The sequence below is a fragment of the Drosophila guanche genome, unplaced genomic scaffold, assembly GCF_900245975.1.
Source record: "Drosophila guanche unplaced genomic scaffold, DGUA_6, whole genome shotgun sequence".
Taxonomy (NCBI): domain Eukaryota; kingdom Metazoa; phylum Arthropoda; class Insecta; order Diptera; family Drosophilidae; genus Drosophila; species Drosophila guanche.
The window spans coordinates 44,289-64,145 of record NW_022995751.1 but is presented as its reverse complement, the minus strand read 5'-3'; the positions used below and the strand labels follow the sequence as shown (position 1 = coordinate 64,145).

General features: G+C 51.5%; 5 protein-coding genes across 6 annotated transcripts; 2 read left to right on the top strand and 3 right to left on the bottom strand.

The window, feature by feature from the left end:
- Positions 1–44: 44 nt before the first annotated feature.
- On the top strand, positions 45–3,267 carry LOC117587409 (isoleucine--tRNA ligase, mitochondrial). Its single transcript, XM_034278067.1, has 6 exons — positions 45–247; positions 307–577; positions 639–843; positions 901–2,100; positions 2,158–2,491; positions 2,554–3,267. Exons 1-6 carry the CDS (start codon positions 83–85, stop codon positions 3,202–3,204), a joined length of 2,826 nt encoding a protein of 941 aa, XP_034133958.1. The 5' UTR covers positions 45–82; the 3' UTR covers positions 3,205–3,267.
- On the bottom strand, positions 3,208–5,456 carry LOC117587411 (integrator complex subunit 9). Its single transcript, XM_034278070.1, has 3 exons — positions 5,336–5,456; positions 4,124–5,281; positions 3,208–4,064 (listed from the first exon to the last, which is right to left on the bottom strand). The coding sequence occupies exons 1-3, from the start codon at positions 5,342–5,344 to the stop codon at positions 3,261–3,263; spliced, it is 1,971 nt and encodes a 656-aa protein (XP_034133961.1). The 5' UTR covers positions 5,345–5,456; the 3' UTR covers positions 3,208–3,260.
- Positions 5,457–5,893: 437 nt separating this feature from the next.
- LOC117587410 (zinc finger RNA-binding protein) lies at positions 5,894–11,682 on the bottom strand. Of its 2 annotated transcripts, XM_034278068.1 has the most exons (6): positions 11,615–11,682; positions 11,327–11,404; positions 9,687–11,198; positions 9,124–9,624; positions 6,984–7,189; positions 5,894–6,921 (listed from the first exon to the last, which is right to left on the bottom strand). In XM_034278068.1, the coding sequence occupies exons 3-6, from the start codon at positions 11,155–11,157 to the stop codon at positions 6,337–6,339; spliced, it is 2,763 nt and encodes a 920-aa protein (XP_034133959.1). In that variant the 5' UTR covers positions 11,158–11,198; positions 11,327–11,404; positions 11,615–11,682; the 3' UTR covers positions 5,894–6,336. The 2 variants fall into 2 exon arrangements, with proteins under 2 accessions (XP_034133959.1, XP_034133960.1); XM_034278069.1 differs by lacking the exons at positions 5,894–6,921; positions 6,984–7,189 and adding an exon at positions 8,289–8,528.
- Positions 11,683–11,983: 301 nt separating this feature from the next.
- LOC117586860 (tonsoku-like protein) lies at positions 11,984–16,701 on the top strand. Its single transcript, XM_034277155.1, has 5 exons — positions 11,984–12,340; positions 12,398–12,569; positions 12,641–15,154; positions 15,221–15,396; positions 15,461–16,701. The coding sequence occupies exons 1-5, from the start codon at positions 12,070–12,072 to the stop codon at positions 16,543–16,545; spliced, it is 4,218 nt and encodes a 1,405-aa protein (XP_034133046.1). The 5' UTR covers positions 11,984–12,069; the 3' UTR covers positions 16,546–16,701.
- A 108-nt stretch (positions 16,702–16,809) lies between these two features.
- Positions 16,810–18,683, bottom strand: LOC117586861 (probable medium-chain specific acyl-CoA dehydrogenase, mitochondrial). The gene is made up of 3 exons (XM_034277156.1): positions 18,530–18,683; positions 17,865–18,221; positions 16,810–17,797 (listed from the first exon to the last, which is right to left on the bottom strand). Exons 1-3 carry the CDS (start codon positions 18,545–18,547, stop codon positions 16,913–16,915), a joined length of 1,260 nt encoding a protein of 419 aa, XP_034133047.1. The 5' UTR covers positions 18,548–18,683; the 3' UTR covers positions 16,810–16,912.
- Between the last annotated feature and the right edge of the window lie 1,174 nt (positions 18,684–19,857).

Here is a 19,857-nt window from a genome sequence, read left to right as displayed (position 1 = left end):
GGTATATTTAAACTATGTTGTGGTATCGGTATTTCTTATCGATAGCTCTCAGCTGTTTTTTGCCGGCGGCTTCCCCCTCAAAATGTTGCGTGTTTTTAATTTTCGCGTTGGAATTCGCGTATATTCTGTGAAAGCAGCCAAAAAAGATGCCAAAAAGTATACAGACACGATTAATTTACCAAAGACCAAGTTCCCCAGCCGACTCAGTGCAGCCAAACGCGAGGATCAGGAGCGACATGTGCTGGAGGTAAGTCTACACCATCCCGTTACGAATGGGCCATCTAACATGTAATAATTTTTCCACAGAACAAGATAGCTGTTTCTTATGAATATCAGGAGCAACGACAACTGGGTAAACCCACATTTGTGCTGCACGATGGACCACCCTATGCGAACGGACAGCTGCACATGGGGCACGCAGTCAATAAGATCCTCAAAGACATTACTTTACGGCAGCGGGTGGTCCACGGACAGGAAGTCAATTACATTCCTGGCTGGGACTGCCACGGTCTGCCCATTGAGCTGAAGGCTGCAAGTGCAGCAGAGGGCCAGAATGCAGCTGAAATACGACAGAAATGTATGCAAGTATTCTCTGTGATTTTGGACCACTTTTAACCATTACATATTTGTTGTTACAGCACGATCCTTTGCCCATGAGGCCATTCAGTCACAGAAAGAGGATTTCAGCAGCTGGGGGATACTGGCCAACTGGCAAAAGGACAACATATACATGACCTTCCGTCCAGAATTTATTGCCAATCAGCTGCAAATGTTCCACAATTTGTATGAACGCGGCCTCGTATATCGGGATTTAAAGCCGGTGTACTGGTCCCCGTCATCCAGGTGAGTCCAGATCCCTCCTTATTTTTGGATGAGTGGCTTATAAATGATCTTTCTTAGAACAGCACTGGCTGAGGCTGAGCTGGAGTACGATGCCAATCACAAAAGCCCTTCAGTCTATGTGCGCTTTGCCCTGAATCCCAATGGACTGGAGGTTGAGACCAAAGGAGCACAAATCTATGCACTGGTGTGGACCACAACACCCTGGACGTTGCCTAGCAATCAAGCGATTTGCTACAGTGCCTCCCTCGAGTACGTTTTGGTCAGACTTTTGGACCGCAGTCCAAGGGAACTTTATCTCGTGGCCTCCGCTCTCGTGGCAGACTTCGCGGCCTCTACGCAACTCAAATGCGAGGTGGTTCAGACGTTGCCTGGGAGCTCATTGAGCACGTTTACCTACAACCATCCCATAGACAAGGCACAGAAGAGTCTACCCTTCTTCGATGCCAGCCATGTGCAGGACAGCAAGGGCACCGGCCTGGTACACACAGCACCTGCGCACGGACCAGAGGACTTTCTGGTTAGCCTGGCCAAGAAAATACCCGTCAAGTGCATGGTGAATGAGGCGGGCGTTTACACGAAGGAAGCGCCTAGTTTTCTACACGGTCAATCAGTGCTGGAACAGGGTAATCCACTCGTGCTACAGCACATAGCAGAGGATGTTGTGCACTCTGCACAGCTGGAGCATTCGTATCCCATTGACTGGCGCACCAAGCAACCAGTTATCATTCGAGCCAGTGAGCAGTGGTTCATCAACACAGATCGGCTGAAATCCCGTGCTGCCGCAGCACTGGAGCAAGTAGAAATCTATCCACGTACCAATGCTGAGGCTAGCAAACGGGCAATGCTTACCCAGCTACAGAAGCGACCCTACTGGTGCATATCGAGGCAGCGCGCTTGGGGCGTGCCCATACCTGTGCTCTACAGTCGAGAGACGGGACAGGTTGTACTCAATGCTGCACTGATAGAACATCTCTGTAGTCTGCTGCGCAGTCAAGGTTCAATGGACTTTTGGTGGTCCAAACCACTGGAGGAACTACTGCCTGCACACATAGCAGCAGAACTCGGCCACGAAGTGAAGGATCTGGTCAAGGGCAGTGACATATTCGACATTTGGTTCGACTCGGGCAGCACCTGGTCTGCAGTGCTGCAAAAAGAACAGGTGGCGGATCTCTATCTGGAGGGTTACGATCAGTTCACGGGCTGGTTTCAATCCTCGCTGCTGACGAGCATCGCTGCTCGCGACTGTGCACCCTACAAGTGAGTAGAACAAAGAGCATTTTGAGTGCAAATATCAATCATTCACATCTATTCTAGGGCGCTCTTCGTTCATGGCTTTACAGTGGATGAGAAAGGCCACAAAATGTCCAAGTCGCTGGGCAATGTAATCTCCCCCAAACAGGTTACTAAAAAATACGGCACAGACGCTCTGCGCTGGTGGGTGGCCTCCCATGGCACCCAAAACATGTCCATTACAGTCAGCGACAAGCTGCTGCTGCAGGCGACTGAGAACCTCAGCAAGGTGCGCGGTACGCTGCGTTATCTAAAGGGTGTGATTGGAGAGCAGCAACCAGCCCAAGAGCATACAATGCATGATGTCAGCTATTTAAACAAGTATCTGCTGGCCAATTTGGTTGACTTTGAAGCAGAGGTAAGCACATATGTTTACTGAACGTCACGAGAACTAAAAGCGAAACGAATTTCTCTCTATAGATTGAAAAGCTGTACAAAGCGTATGAGTACAATCGCGTGGTGGCCTGCATTCAGAACTTCATTGCCAACCAGGTGTCTGCCATTTATGTGCATCTGATCAAGGATCGCCTGTACTGCGGCGACGATCGTGAGCTGCTCGCCATTCGGCAAACGCTGACCCATTGCTATAGGCAGCTGTGCAAGAGCTTGTGGCCCATAGCTCCCTTTTTGGTGGAGGAAAGCTGGAGCTACTATGACCTATCGGGCAGTGCCTTCCACGAGCAGTTGGTGCAGGCCCAAAGTGGCTGGCATGACCCCAGGGCCATTGAAGTTGTCAACGCAGCGCTCGATGTTAAGCGTCTGATCAACCAGCAGGCTGGAGAAGTCAACAGTTGGCACCTGGCTGTGACCATCATGAGTGGCAGCCAGCTGGAGCTGCTGCGGGAATTGCAACCGACTATCGGTGAATCCATGCGCAGCTCCGAGCTGTGTGAGATACTGCAGGTGGGCAGCGTGACAGTCGTGCAAACCGATCTGAATGAAGATCTGGAAATTTCCCTGACAACACTTGACACGCCGCTCTGTCCGCGGTGTCGTCGCTATAGTCTAGAGGAAGATGCCGAAGCAGAGACGTGCAGGCGTTGTTCCCAGGTAATGGAATTGAAAAACTAGTCGTTCAATCTTGTTGTTAATATTGGTGGAAGAGTAGATGTTGATGTGGTTTATGGTTAAAAACTTTGTAAGCATTTCATAATGGTGTCGCGCAGCTTGAGGCGCGTTGTTGGCCTTCCTCCGCATATAATGTGCGTTTCGTTGTCGTCAAACTTGATGGTGGTGTCCTCGTTGACAAGTTGTATGCTTAACGCGCCGTCTGTGCGATCCAGCTTGATGTTGGTGAAGCCATCCTGAGTCAGTCGCTTCATCACAGCCTCCACATCGATGCTGCCGTACTCGTACTTAACTTTCTGCAGCACATCCTCTTTAGTGGGGGCTACCCCGCCTCCACTGCTGCTGGTCTCCTCCTTTACGATGTCCGCACATGGCTGTATGCAGTGCACTTTATCCTTGACCTGCAGCACACCTGTGAGCGTGGAGAACGTCACTCCGGCGGCCACCTCACGTGGCAATATCTTCTGGGCCACCTCCGAGGTGAGGTAGATGCGGTCCAGCTTCCGCTTCAGTGGCAGCCTCAAAATCTCGCCACACTTGAAGGTTATAATCTTCTTGTCCGGCTGTTCGATGAACAGATTCGGCGCCGAAGGATGCGGCTTGGTGTAGGCCTCTGGAATGACCAACACGTTCGGTTTCAGCTCCTTGATCAACTTGTTGGCCTGCTGGTAGTTGAGGGAAGTGTCGATGGGGCAGTAGAAGGCCTTCATGGCCAGGGGCTGGAACGGCGCTAATACTTGCAGATAGGGAAAGTCGGGCTCCGTGAATATAATGGAGTTATTGGGATTGTTGCCCCACATTTCAATGAAGTGCACGGCATCGCCAAAGCGCAGGCTCGGATGACCACAGAAGACCACGCAGGGCTGTGCAATGAACAAGCATTATAGAATCAATCTTTTAATTATTGAATCTCTCCTCTCACCTGTCTAAAATCCTTGCTAAATCCCTCGGAGAACACGTGATTGTAGTGCTTCAGCTTGTTGTTGCGTAGGTAGAATGCGTGTGGGAAGGGATCATCTGGCAGATAGACCTTGTTCTGCTTGGCGGAGCTCAGCCACTCGGCTAGGATGTTCGAATAGGCCAGGGAGCTGTCCGCCACGGGGGATATGAAGAACATGGGCACATTGTTGAGGCCAGCGTTCTCCAGATTCTGTGTGAGGCACTCGAACAGATCGTACACCACGCCCGATGGATAGCAGGGTATCAGGGCGGAGCCATTGTTTCTTATCGTCAGCGCCACATTCATGCAAAGTTCGCCCAGTTTGGTGTCCGGGTTGACTGTGGGTGCCTGCGTCAGTCCCGTCATAATCAGAACATCGGCGTGCTTCAGGGCCGACTGATTGATGGGCCGCGGATGAGTAGTCAATGTGGAGGATCCGCTAACGTAGCAAATTTTCTCATGAGCTGTGCTCAGCACCCAATTGCTCGATCCCAGACAATAGCCAGAGCTGACTGGCGTGGCTATAAAGGCGCCCAGTATATCCAGCTTCTCGTCGTAGCCCATTATGGTCACCTTCAGGAGGCTGCCCTGCACATCTTTCAGGCTAAAAATTGTGCGCCACTTCTTGGCCCGAAATGCCTCGCACAGCGGACTCGGCAGCAGGTGCAGCTTCTCCTTCCACAGACGTGCCGTGCACGCCTTGGGCGAAACTTCGATGTAGTCGACCAGTTCCTCTAGAAAAAATCGTCCAATCTGCAGTGTTGGCTCCGTGGCGTAGACTTTGCCCTTGAACCCAGTGTTCTCCGTGATGTAAGGCAGAGCCAACATATTTAGATAATTTGAGATAAGTATCACGTCCACCTCGCTGAAATCCAGCATTTTGTCCATGGGCAGGTTGAACTCGGGCGTGGAGTCCACGAACACGCGGCCACAGCATTCCTTCAGCTCGCCATCCAGCTGTGGGTCATGGTCGCGGCCGGGAATGAAGTTGGGCAGGCTGGACCACTTCTGGCTCTGGACAAACGGCAGGGGCAGGAAGTTCAGCACGGTCTGCTCGGTCAGGCCGCAGTCCAGCATTATGCGAAGCCCCTTGAAGGTGATGATGTAGCATGGCTTGGCCAGGTCGCCGCTCAGGCAATACTGCGAAACAAAAAGTCATTTCCGCTGATAATGTTGTTATTCTGGATGACTTACCAAACGCATAGTTAGGTAGCGCTTGTCGCAATGACTGGGGAATCCGATTAAACAGTGGATCTTAATTGTTTATACTTTTTGCCAGGGATGGAAAGCAACTCAAAACGCCGACTGGTTCTAATGCTTGTTAAATGTTGGTTCATTTTTGTGTATCAACTTAAATCGGTCTTTAAATGACAATTAAATAATTAATCAGAGTTAAACATCAAAATGTGACTAAATTAAATGTAATTAGAAAATTAAATGAACTAATTCACTAGTTCATTGATGGTTGTGTTGCATCCCTGCTTACTCGGCGCTGCCAGATAGTTAGAAAAAGTTCATTTTATTTGGCGCGCAGTTTTACTTTTGAAAATATAAGATTTACATTAATTGATTGTAAACATGTCTCAATTTTGATGGGACTGCAACAAATCCTTCAACCAGAAAGAGTACATTGTGAAAACGACTACTACTGTTAATTTTGTGACATCAGACAAAGCCAGCTGATCGCGTTTCTCCGTGCTGGTAAGTGAATTTTGATTTTCATTCAACAAATACAACATTGGTGGAGGACTGTTTATAGTATTTGATCATTATATGGTTTATTAAAATTTGTTTCGATTTTGTATGTTATATGGAAACATGTGTGTGTGTGTGTGTATGCGTGGACCATTATGTATCCACTTCCAAATTGAATATTGCATTCCACTCGCCTAAGTCTAGAAAAAATACAATTTGTATGCTCGGTAGATATTGTAAGTTGAGTTAGGGTTTTGAGGGTTTGAGGGGGATGGGGGCTACTTCTATGGGGTTAGGGAGGAATCTCTAATTGCCAATTGGGCAGCATGTTGGACATGTTTTACTCCTGCCCAATAACGATGAGCCGCAATTGGTGTGAATACTCGTGGAGATAGAGATAGAGTTAGTTTATAGTTAGGTGGCGCTATACGCGCACGATTAAATTGAGAAAAAGTGTTATATATTAGTAGCCGTCTACGTATAAATCCTAATGCTGCCGCTTAAGCGGGCGAGCTAGCTGTTGCGGCAGCGGCGCCTGCGCCATCCTTCTTGGGTACCTTCTCATCGGAGCCGGTCTCCTCGATCTCAGCAGCCTCGGCCTCGGTGCCGGAGGCGCCTGCCTTGCCCGACGAGCGGCGACGCTTGCGGTTGATGCGCCACGGGCGCACGGGAAACTTCATGGCTGGCAGCTGGTCCATGCCGAGCACCTTGAAGATCTGCCGGAAGGCAATGAAGCGCAGGAATTGCTGGGCCGACACAGTGAGATCCTCGCGTTCCTGCTTGCTGAGCACCACCAGCGCATCGGTCGGATCCTTCTCGCAGGGATCCAGCAGTCCCGGGCCGTTGATCAGAAAGCCGGAAGACAATGCCTCCATAATGCGACGCATGCAGTCGCCGGGAGAGATGGGAAAGGCAGCCGATGAGATAACTTTCTCCACAAGCAATTCCAAAGACCACTGCGGCAGTGCCTGCCACGAGGGCACGCGCTGGCAGAGATCTCGCAAAATGCGAATGACCATGACGCACGATTGCAGACCAGTGGCCCTGGCCTGGAACCACTTGGCGTGTCGCAAGTCAGCCAGTGCCTGCAGGAAAAAACAATAACAGTGTCAGAACAGATGGATTTACCGATTTCAATTATACTCACTCGCAGACACGGCTCGCGGGGTAGCAGTTCTGCATCGCCAGTGGTAGCCGGTTCGCCTTCCTCCTGCTTGGCTGGAATCTCGGCCACATTACCCTCCCGCAGCAAGGGCGAAGTGAGTGTAATCTTCACAGAGACAGTCTCATCCAGCACTATAACAGCAGCATCGTCGGCATTTACCTCCACGCGGTAGGTGATCTGCATGTCGCCTGGAATGGAGAGCAAGAGGAGCGAATGTCAGCAAGGCGGTGGCATGGGCGGAGTGCAATGTTCTTAGAATTGGCTTGGATAAAGAGACAAACATTATGGGTGAAAGTGGCAAAAGTTCCATGTGTGGGCGGGCCCGCAATATATATACACAACAATGACAGATCGATAGATCGGAGTAGTTTAAATGGACGTGACGTGACGCATATGTAAAAGCACGAATAAATGTTTGTTTCTTCCCACGGTCCACGCATCCGCACTGTTCCCAGCAAACACGACGTTACGTTTCGTTTGACTTGCGTGCTGGGATCGGGATCCATTTTTTTTGGGGGTCTGGAAGGGTCGAGTCTCGTAAACGGAATTGCAGCATCGACTCGGATTCCAGCAATTCCACTTAGAGCGCGAGCAGTTGAATTTTGATTTTTGAACTTATTTTTGGGTTAGTTGGCAAATAATATTGAGCGAAATTTATCAGTTGGTTGCGGGTTTTGCGGGGATACGTTGACCCAGCCAGCCGCTCTCTTGGAGGAGTAGGAGGAGGAGTCAGTCAGCATTCTCCATTCATCACCGTACGCAACGCAAATTTCGGTCGCAATTTTTGTCTTTCATACACAATCAGTCTTGATACACACAAATCGGCTGCTTGGATAACAGATATATAGATAGATATAGTTTACACATATTTTGCTTGGTTTCGAGTGAGATGAGGCGGCAATTTTGGGGCTCAAGCATTTTGCAAATCTCAAAGCGCCTTTTATGCTCAAATCTGTGTGTGGATCAATCGCATTGCTTCTTGGCTTCGTGTTGGGTTCTGTTCAACATCCATTTTTGGCCAGCCAGCAAAGGACTTTATTTACACAAAGTTTGTTTTATCCTCGTTGCGATGTCTGTGGCGAGGAGGGGGTAGAGCGCCTAAACTTTGTATAAATATACTCCTTTGGTTATTTGTTTGTTTTCGTTTGTTTGGTTATGTTTGATTGGGATTAAGATCTCCTCAATCAACGCCTCACAACAACACTCTTCTTCCGCTTGCGGGGAACACGCGAGTACTCTGCGTACCCTGTGTACTGCTTGTTACCGTGACGTTTCCATTTCTTGACTTGGCTCCGGCTTGGCTTTCTAATCCACCACCAGAGCAGAGCAGCAGTAGCAGTTGTCGGAGGAGTAGCAGGACAGCAAACGAGCAGAGCGACACACTTGGCACTGGGGCACACACTTGGCACACTGGGGGGCAGAGCTACAGACGGCTACAGAACTGTGAACGACAGTGAAGTGACAGTCTCTAGGCTAAGCTTCTAGGCTAACCCTCGGCTCGGAACTCTTATCCTGCAGAGAGAGAAGCTGAAAACGGCAAATACGTTTGATTTTTATATTGTTGCTAAATGTTTCGCTGGGTTACGTTGGGCGCCGTTTGGAGCGTGGTCGGGGCGGATCGGTCCATCGCACGCACCGCAACAGGGCTCAACACCAGTGCTAGTAGTGGCAGAGTAGTTGTAGTTGTCCTAGTACATATTTTTCTTTTTTTTTTTTAACAATTTTTTAAACATTTCGCATAGACTTTTTCCACACAAATTGCCCGTCGAACGTAACGAATAGCGAGTGTGAGAGTTAGAACAGATTTTCATTTTGGAGTTTGCATTCTTTATACATTTTTATGGCTGGCATTTCTTCAGCTCGTCAGCGATTCCGCTTCAGCTTCATTATTTGCTTTGTTTTATATTTCCATTTTCACCGCAGTGAAATTGGCCAAGCTATAAAACGGAATTTGCGTTCGGTTCGTTCACGGTTTTGCTTTTTGCTGCTTTCATCACTCAAGCCATTTCTCTGGAAAAAGTTCTCAGTTCGCCTCAGAATAGGACAACAACCATTTTCGAAAATATCGCTCCTACATCCTGCTGGTAACGACTGTCGGACTGTCAGCCAATTCGGCACTTACCTGCTACATCCTTGAGTTTGTCTGGCAGCTTGGTGGCCACTCGCTGGAGCAGGCCCACCGTTGGCTTCTCCGCACAGAGTACGACCAGCTCGACGGCATTGTCGCCATGGAGCAGCAGGCCCTTGGCCAGGTAGCCCACCCGCATGACGCCCTTCAGTATGCGCACCACACCACCGCTGTCGGCGTCCTTGTGGAACGAAAAGATCTGATTATCGCGTCCATCCTTCTCCGAGGGTTTGTCTGGCTTATCCTTCTTGGCAGCCGCGGCGGCCGGATCGTTCGGCTGATCGGTCAACGCATCCGACACGAGCTTGAGCGCACGCTCCGTGTGTGAGACGATGCGCTGAATTGTCTGCAGCTCCTCCTCTTTGGGGTAGATCTCGGCATGGCGTGCAATGGCATGACGATCGTCTGTGCTCTCGGGGCGACGCAAATTGCCGCCCGGCATCATGCCAAAGTGCGGTGGTGGCCCGCTCCCAATGCGCCCAAAGCGCTGGGCACCTGCAAATCAAATTTAAAATTTAAAGTGCTCTTTGAAGGCAAAGACAGGGCCATGAACTCACCGCCAAAGCTGCGCGACATCCAATTATTGTAGTCATACTCCTCGTTATACTGGCGATTGCGCTGCTCCTCCCAGTAGTTGCCGCTTCCCTCATGCTCGTCGCCACCGCCACCGCCGCGATGCGACATGAGAGCGCGCTGCGCCCTGGCCTCGGCCAGTCGGCGCTGCCGTGGGGTAGGCTTGAAGTCCACAACCAAATCGGGCTGCACCTTGCGCTTGTACTGCAAGCGATGGCGACGCCCCTTCATGTGCATCTCTTTGGCATTGGGGTCGTTGAACTTGCAGTCGCAGAGCTTGCAGTTGAAGCTGAGTATCTTGTGCTCGTCGTCCTTGACCTCCTCGATGTATTCGCCGCCCACGGGCTTTATATTGTCTGTGTTCTCGCCGCAAGAGTCGTCCTGATTGTCATCCAAGTTGTCGGCAGCAGCAGCTGCAGCGGCAGCTTCACCCGCCGCCTCACTCTCTTCGGCCCCTTCAGTCTTTGCTGGGGTTGCCGCTGCAGCGGCAGCTCCAGTTCCAGCCGCCGCAGGTGCAGCCGCAGCTCCTCCAGCAGCCGCCGGCACAAAGTTAATCTTGCCCAACTTCTTTGGCTCCTCGGAGGGTATGGGCTTGCCCAGCTTCTGATGCAGCTTCACCACCTTCTGGTGCTTGGCTCCGCGCACATGGGCCGCATAGGCATCTGTGCCCGTGCACGTCACGTCGCACAGCTCGCAGTGGTAGTTGTTGCCACGATTCTGGGTGGTGCTCGTGGCACTGGCAGACATCTTCAGCGATGCTTCTCGCTTCTTGTGCTTCTGTCCCTCCAGATGCTCGCGATAGGTCTGCGGTCCGGCACAGGAGATCTTGCACACCTCACAGTAGTGCAGCTGCTGCGGTCGTGGTGGTGCCTTTGGGCGCAGGCCACGCAATGCCGGTGGTCCCGGGATGGCGGGACCCATCTTGCGCGGATACCAATTGTTGCCGCCGTTTGGCTTGTTCGGTGGACCGCCCTGGTGCTGCTGGTTCACATACATGCTGGCCGCATTGTAGACGGCCGAATCGTAGCCACTGTAATTGTTAGCTGGACCTCCGGGAGGAGCCGAGTTGGGGGGCTTGGGTCCGCCGTTGGATTTGTCCATTTTGCCCCCTTTGGCGTTGTTCTTGACGGGCGGGGCCGAGTAGTGCGTCTTGCTGCCTGCTGCTGCTGGCCCGGACGCGTTGTAGCTGGCCGGAGACTGCTGGTAGAATGTCTTGCTGCCGTCGTAGGACGTGGGGTTGCGGTATTCGCCATAGCCACCGTAGCTGCCGCCACCCCCAGACCCAGAGCCAGACCCGGTTGCTGCATAGCCGCCGCCCTGGCCAGCAGCCGCAGCAGCGCTCTGGTAGGCCGCAGCATTTGCATAAGTCGCGTTGGTTACCGCCGGGTACGATACCTGTCCCGAATTGTATTGGGTGCCGCCATAGTTGAACCCGGCGTAGTTGTTGTTCGCCATTGCCAAACAGTTGCTGCCTGCTGGTGCTTCTGCTCTGCTTCCTGCAATTACGGAAATCGAATTTGTTCTTAGGCCTCCGCACACACACACACACACACACAAACACACGCGCTCCTCACGCTGATGGGAGCGTGGGTGGCTGTGCTAGTTACATTTATTTGCTACTTACTTGACTATTCGCCTGTCGATATTTATGGGGATTTATTCGGGAATTTAGATGTGCTTCCGAATAATAGCCTGTTTATATCTGGAAAAAGCAAACTGTTCTTAGTCACGTCATGTCAGACAACCCCCACCATTTTTTCGCTATGGCTATCGATTTTTTCGTACAGCCTTTGACGCACTTTTCGCGTGTGTAACTGACATCCAAGCTTCCACACATGTAGATTGGATGTGCAACTGTGCAAGAGGCACGTTTTTCACAAGATTTAAACACAATTTTCGTAAATTTAATTACCTCAATTCGCCTGGGTGAAAAAAATGCGCCGGTAGAGATTAGTGTGACCGCGGATTTATCGATACAATAGAGGGCAGACCCTCGGAAATATACCGAAATATATACTTTCATTATCATAATATAAAGTAAATATACCGTAAATCTTAAAACATTCTCCTCGACTTTGATCTTTTGTTTGATATTACCAGCTGGTTAGGAATCTTAGCTTTAAAATGTAATTTTACTCGAAGCATCATTCAATTCTCCACAAGATTGGCTGATTTCCATGCCATATCTTTATTGGATTGATTGCAAAATAGGGTTAAAACTAAAAAGGTCAACCATAAAATAGCATAGGAAATGGGAACTGGAACCTGTCGAACGGTTCCACTGGAACCATTTCGTTCGCGCCGAAAACAAACAAGACCGGCAGAAATTATGTTGTATTGTGAAATATAAGTGTTTGTGTTTGTTTAATGGATGAAAAGCGCTACCTCAAGCGCAAGGAGAAGGCGCGCAGCGATGGCAATCGCGAGCAGGTGGCTGTCAGCTGCAATCAGCTTGGAGACTTCTACAACCAGCAGGGAAAGTACAATGAGGCGGTCCAGGAGTACAAGCAGGAGGCGTCGATCTATGCCAGCATGGGCAAAGAGCTGGAAACAGCCAAGGCCAAGCGAATGGTGGGTGAGATGTTCACACTGCTGTGTGACTACGATGCGGCCAAGGATCACATAAATGATTACCTCAGTGAGTTCGAGGTTCAGTGGAGAATGAACAGAGTAAAACCTTAAACTTTCTGTACAGAGATTGCCAAGCGACTGAATAATCAGGTGGAGCAGCAGAGAGCGCATGCCACGTTGGGACGCGTGCACCTGTTGCACGGTCAGAGCTTGACGGACAGCTCGGCCTCGGCAGCCATGGAGCAGCTGAAGCTGGCGGAGAAGAGCTTCCTGCGCAGTCTCCTGTTGATCAAAGAGTAAGTGGGGAGCCCCAGTGGAGGTGGAATGTGTGAGCATTAATTATTCTCTCTTCCGGGTCTCTCTGTAGGCTCACGGGTCAGATATCGAAATTGGAGCAGCTTGACATGCAGGCGCGGTGCTATCTGAACATTGGCGTCGTCAAAGAGCACATGGAGGCGTTCGAAGAGTCCATCGAGTACATTGAAAAAGCGATCAAGATCAGCAAAACTCACGATTTGTTCGAGCTGACCCACTTGTGCTACATTTCGATGAGTTTGCTCTACAATTGCAAAAAGAACGACGCAACGGCGGCACTGCGCTTCTGCAATATGGCTCTGGAAGTGGCCAAGCGGCTGCCCAACAAAGTGAAGAAAATCTGCGAGACGCTCATCACCAAATCTGAGATATTGATCAAGGCAGGGGACTTTGCCAGTGTCAAGCAGATCCTCACCAAGGCCTACAAAAAGAATACCCCCGATGAGAACGATCGGGCGGCCATTGAGCGCACGCTGCGGATTGTGGTGAAGATATGCCAGACCCTAGACGAGCTGGTCCTAACCAGTTCGGTGGACTATGCCAAGCTGAAGAGCTTGTACGAGAAGCTGGGCGATGGCTGCTGCCACCTGATGAACTACGAGAAGGCGCTGGTATACTACCAGAAGATGTTGCAGAACGCAGAGCTGAACCAGGAGACCGGCAAGAGTCTGGTGCCCATCTACGTGAGTCTCTATCAAACGTACAGGGACAATCGCCAGTACGACAAGGCTCTGGAGTATTTGTGGAAGGAGTTTGAGGTGAATCAGGACGTGCCGTCTGAGGCCTTCACCACCCTCTGCACCATTGCCGAGATCTGTGAGCAGCAATCGCATCCCTTCTGGACCGTGCACGATGTGTACCAAAAGGCCCTGCGGCAGGCGAGCAAGGCGGGCGCTGCATCCGCTAAACTGGAGAAGATTGCGCTGGTGAGGCTGAGGCGTCTGCAGCTGAAGCACAAAATGGATGTACTCGTGGAAGTTCTAGACACGGAGGCCAAGGCCAAGGGCATCGATTTGGCCGAGGAGGCCAAAAGAGAGGAGGATGAGGAAGAGGAGGAAACGGATGCCGGGGGCATTGCTGTGCAACAAAATACACCCGACTGGGATGATGACTTCGATCTGGATACGCTGACCGACTCCGATGCCAGTGACTTGGATGAGAGCGAAAAGCTGCGCCCACAACGTGCCACTCGCGGCAGTCGCACACTGGCCATCAAAAAGAACAACAAGGGGGAGACGCAGCTGCATCAGGCGTGCATCGCTGGCAACCTGGAGTTGGTCCGCCGACTTATAGACCAGGGCCACACTGTAAACGTGAGAGATCACGCTGGTTGGCTGCCCCTGCACGAGGCCTGCAACCACGGGCATCTGCAGATTGTGGAACTGCTGCTGGACAAGGGAGCGACCACAGCCATCAACGACAAGGGCGGCACCAGCTGCGACGGCATCACGCCCCTCTACGATGCCTGCGCCAATGGGTATCTGGATGTGGCGGAGCTACTGCTGGACCGTGGCGCAGACGCCACTGTGCGTACTGACTACAACGATACCTGCATTGTGGGACTGGACAAGTGGCGACAGTCGGCTCAGCTGGTGGAGGGAGAACAGGCGCAGTATGCCCAGCTGCGGGAGCGACTGCTGCGCACGCTCTCCAAGGTGGGAATTTGTACCCAAAAGAATGCACGACCCCTGACCAATGCCAATGTGGAGAGAGCCAGCCAGGGCAGCGAAAGTGTCTCGGAGGAAGATGAAGAGGAAGGCCTGCGAGAGAGCCAGCTGCGTTCCCTCAGCCACAATCGATCGGGCAGCGAGTACGGTACTAGAAAATACAGCGGCAGTCCTGCACAGCCCAGCGCCAGCAAGGAGTACCGCAGCGTAATGGCGCAACTGAAGCGTCCAAATCGAATCAGTGATGAGACTCCCAGCAGCAGCAGCAAAAGCAACACGAAACGAACTGCCTTCCTGGACTCGGGCGAGGTAGATGCCGACAATTGGCTGATCGACGACGTGGGGCCGGAAAGGAAACGAAAGCGTTTCAATTCGGGCAGCATCAGCACTCGCCAGCAGGATTCGACAGGCGTGTCTGTGCAGCCAAATTGGGAGGATGATCTGCTGCAGGCCACACCCGAAGCCGAAGTGAGCTCCCAGAAGCGTCTGAAACAGATGAAAAAGCTGACGCTCTCGCGCTCCTCCAGCATGAACAGCAACCACAGCAGCTGCAGCAGTCGCAAACCCAAGCAACAGACCACGCTGCTGGACAGCGGCTTCAGTCGGTTTCGCAGTGAGAGTCCCTTTGGCAGCGAGTCCTCCCTCGATGGAGCCGCCTCAGTGATTAGTTTGCGCACCACAGAGCCAGACTCTACCACGGGCACCACATCCATACAGCTCCTCATCTCTCCGTGCAAATCTTCGCCCATTAAGGTGCAGACCACGCCTGTCGTCGCCACCACAGTGTCCTTCAAAGTGAAAGTGCAGGATGAACTCTTGCTGGTTCCAGTTGAGCGCAAGAAGCTGCAGGACATCAACATGCGCTGGCTGGCCGAAGAGGCTGGCAGGCGCTACAACAAGTGAGTGCTGAAGGGTAAATGCCATGACCAAACCCTTACTCAATGCGAATTCCCTGCTCTGTACAGATTAACTGGCCTCACACCTCTGCTGCGCCTGAAGACTGCCGATGGCTTTGCCTACGAGGAGACAGATACCGTGAGCGTGGCCCTCGAGCAGAACATGCTGCTGGCCACGATTTTAGATTGGAAAATCTCACCACTCTCACAGCGCTACGAGGAGATGTGCCATCAACTGCAGAGGAGTAAGTTAAAAGGAAGAAACTCTCAATAAATGGATGAATGATGGCACAACCTCACCCTTTTCAGCTGTGGACAACAAGGTTAAGCTCGTGCTGGAGCGTTCGCAGAACACCCTAATGCTGGAGCTGTCTGGCCTCTGGCTGCGCGCTCAACAAACGGAGCCCGTGTTTAAGGCGCTGCTGCATCAGGCACGTCTCACGGTGCTGGATCTGTCGCGCAACTTTATTGGCAACGAGGGCTGCCAGCAGTTGGGCAAGGCTTTGCCCACGTTGCTGCAGCTGAAGGCGCTGCGACTGCAGTGCAATGGCATTGGCTACCAAGGATTGGAGGCGCTTCTCTGTGGCCCAGGCATGGAAAAGCTAGAGCTGCTGGAGGAACTGCAACTGAGCCAAAACCCACTGGGAAATACCAGTGCGCGGACGCTGCACAAGTTCTGTGCCAGTCCCGCTGGTCGTGCGCTTACTTCGCTGCATCTGGCACAGTGTGAGCTGACGGAATTGCTGGACTTTGATCTGGGTTTCAGCCAACTGAGCTGCTTCGACATCAGCTTCAACCAGCTTAGTCAGCAGAGCGTGCGGAGGCTGTCGGAGCAGCTAAACAGCTGTCGTTTGCAGCACTTGAACATGAGCTACGTCCGCTGGCCGCTCGACGAGACAAGTGGCTTTGCTTTGGCCGATCGTCTGGTGTGCCTGCTCGAAGGTGGCACATGCGAGCGATTTGTCCGCGTTGAGTTCGCCGGCTGTGGCCTGACCGATGCTCATCTGTACAAGATTACCCAGCATCTGGCCAAGGCCAAGCAGCTGCAGTGGCTGGACGTCAGCGACAATGGCAGGCTTAGTGGCAGCGCTCTGGGCTACATGCTGGACGATCTGCCAAAGCTGCGATCGCTCCTCGCGGCAAATTGTACGAGTATGTTGGACGACACTCGCCTGCATAAGCTGGAACAGCACAAGCAGCTGCCCAGGCGCCTCGATTTGAGCATTGATGAGAAAGTGTTTACACTGCCCGGTGCATTGGAGACGCTGCAGTCTATTTGGCAGCTGCAATTCGGAGCCAAAGCCAAGATACAGACGGCAGCCAAGGGTCGACGGAATGGTAAGCTTTACAAGGGTCTCCTCAGGCTCTGTGCCGATGAAAACGAACTGGAATAGTGGATTCTACTTATTTGTTATATGATTATGTCTCTCCTCTCTATCGTATTGTGCCATCTGTATTTTTTATTGTTTGACAAATATTAATAAGCGAAACTAAGTACATCTTATCGCAGAGTAAATAGGCCAAATGGCTCTTTCGAAGGGACTGATATGATATCAGCGAATGACGGCAGTGACAATGAATTAGAGTACGAGCCGGGCCGGATCTTGATCTACTTGAGGCAAGAGATTCGCAGGCAGACTTTCCACTTTCCCCGAGGGTTTATGTAACTATAATTGTACTTTTATTTATCGAATTGTTGTGAATGTGTTGGTCTACAATGAGTATGACTGAGGTGAATGGATGTAAGTTGAGCATCGGAACTTAAGCTTTGCCCTTGGCCGCCTCGTACATGTTTCTGGAGATAATGAGACGCTGGATCTGAGAGGTGCCCTCGTAGATCTGATAGATCTTGGCATCGCGCATCAGCTTCTCCACGGGATACTCGCTGTTGAAGCCATTGCCGCCGAAGATTTGTACGGCATCGGAGGCGATCTTGTTGGCCATATCGGCGGCATGGCACTTGGCAATGGAGGCGTAGTAGCTGTTGCGGCGTCCCTGGTCAATCTCCCAGGCGGACAGGCGCCACGCCAGACGCGAGGTCTCCACACCGATGGCCATGTCCGCGAGCATGAACTGCACAGCCTGATGGTAGGCGATGGGCACACCGAAGGTCTTGCGCTCCAGGGAATACTTGAGGGCCTCATCGAGGCAACGCTGAGCCAGACCGACGGCGCCGGCGGCCACTGGAGGGCGGGTCTTGTCGAAGGTGCCCATGGCAATCTTGAAGCCGGCTCCCTCGCCAATCAGCACATTCTCCTTGGGCACGCGCACATCCTCGAAGGTGATGCCACGCGTATCGGAGGCGCGCTGTCCCATGTTCAGCTCCTTGCGGCCGGGCGTCAGGCCGGGAGAGTCGCGCTCGACAATGAAGCCGGTGAAGGCCTTGCTGGACGGGCACTTGGGATCGGGATTGGTGCGGGCGAGCACGAAGTACCAGTTGGCCACACCGCCATTGGTGATCCACATCTTCTGGCCGTTGATAATGTACTCGTCGCCCTTCTTCTCAGCGCGCGTCTTGATGCCATTCACATCGGAACCTGCGCCAGGTTCGGTCACGCCATAAGCGGCCACCAGAGGCTCCTCGAGCAGGCGGCCCAGGTACTTTTTCTTCTGTTCCTTGTTGCCAGAGAGGATCACAGGAGTTTGCTATAAAGAAAATGGAGAAAATTAATGTAGAAGCTGCTGAACTTGGTTGTGATTTGTGGAGACATACACCCAGTCCGCTAGCTTCCAGGGCAGTCATGATGCCGGTGCAGCCATAGGCCAGCTCCTCGGCCGTCAGACAGGTGGTGAACACATCCAGATCGAGGCCGCCAATATCCGCGGGAATGTGATTGTTCATCAGACCCAGCTCCCAGGCCTTCTTTATGATGGGCCACGGGTACTCGCCGGTCTTGTCGTATTGCGCGGCAACGGGGATGATCTCCTCGCGTGTGAATTTGCGTGCCATCTCCTGCAGCTGAGCCTGTTCCTCCGTCAGCGCGAAGGAAGTGCCATTGGGCGACACCTGGGACACGGAGGCATAGGACCGACTTTGGGCCACCAGCTGGCGCAGGGCTGGCGCAGCAATCTACATAGAGAGAGGGGGGGGAAAAAAAAACACAAACAACAATTGACAATAAGATTCCAGTTCGAATTCAAGTGCAAAAGCTGCTCCATATAACGGTACTATTAATAATCGCAGAGGGGGGCAAAGTACACGAACAAACACAGAGATAAGAGGAGGGAGCAAAAAAATAGAAATCTGTTTATGCAGAGACGATCAACAATTCTGCTGGCGTCATCGGGTTATGAGAACTTTGCACCTCCTCCTACGCTTTTGCTTTTTCCCTATGCGCCGGCGGGGATCGTGGAAAGTCTGCACTTGTCTGCACTCACCTTGTTGAGGAACGCCATTGGTCTACGCGGACTCTAATTCCGTACGAAAATATACGAATAATATTAAGTTTTAAACTAGGTCGCCTTTCTGCTCGCTTGTTTGCTTGCACGTTCGTCGAGTTTTCGCCGCGGAATGAGAAATGAGATCCAAATGAGTTGGGCAAATATGCCGGCGAGGCAATGCCAGCTAGTTTGGACATTGGACTCTGTGCTGTCGCTGTCGCTGTGCGGCGCTGCTTTGGCAGAGAGGCAAAAGCTGCACCAGACACCAGACTCTGATGTCTAATGTCGGCACATACCCTGCACATGTGTGGCATATGCACATAAGTCTGAACGATAAGAAAAGATGAATGCTGTGCCTCTCTCTGCATGGGCTACATGGCCTAGAAAGCTCTCTGAAATGTTATTTGAAAGTAATCATACTTGTGCCATATTACATGGCAAATTGAGCGCAAGTGTGGGCCCTTGATTGCTTCTAATAGAGCATTAATTTCCAGTTTGAATGCCAAACAAGTTCCCAAACTACAAGTGACACACCCCCTTTTTGGAACAGTCAAAGTACTCGAAATACCCTACGGCATAAGCTTGACAACAGCTTCACAAAAGCTTCATTGAATGTCGCCATGTACGACAAAGCTTTTAGCGGTCAAAACGTAACGTAAAGCAGCGAAAGTTTTGTGTGCAGAGAACAAAAGAAAAGGCATATTAGGCATGCACTGAAACCGGTCTCGGAGAGATAGCAGTTGATCGTGTATTAAGTTTGTTTATTTTAGAACAACTTATGATCTTGCAAAGGATCTGCTTTTCATCTGCCGAATACTCACTGGTGTTTGGGTGCACTTTTTCAGCGTAAAAGAGCCCCAATAAAAAGACTCAACTCGGGTATTTTCCAAAGCCTAGAAGACTTAGTACTTAAGTATAATGAGTATCATGTAATCATGAGTATTGCCAGCTACCCTGTGCCTTTTGTGATTCTTTGTTCAAACAATCTCCACCTGTGCCTCTAAATGCGTACACCATACTTTGGGGCTGTCATAAAAATAGATGAAATCTAAAAGATATTTTTGTTTCAGCGTTAAAAATAACATACAAGGGACGGGGACCCCCTCCAGTGTTGTGGTTGGAGCGGGAGGAGTCCGTGACACACTTGGAGATGAAAGAAAATCGAGAAGCAGCGAGAATTGTCGCATATGGATGTGGCAGTCCATTAAATCAGCATCACTGGGACAACGAGGAAGGCGGGCGGCATCATAAGCACAGCATCTCTTATCAGCTACGCGCATAAAACTGGGTCCGGTTAAAGCTTCCACCAGCCCAGGACGAACCCC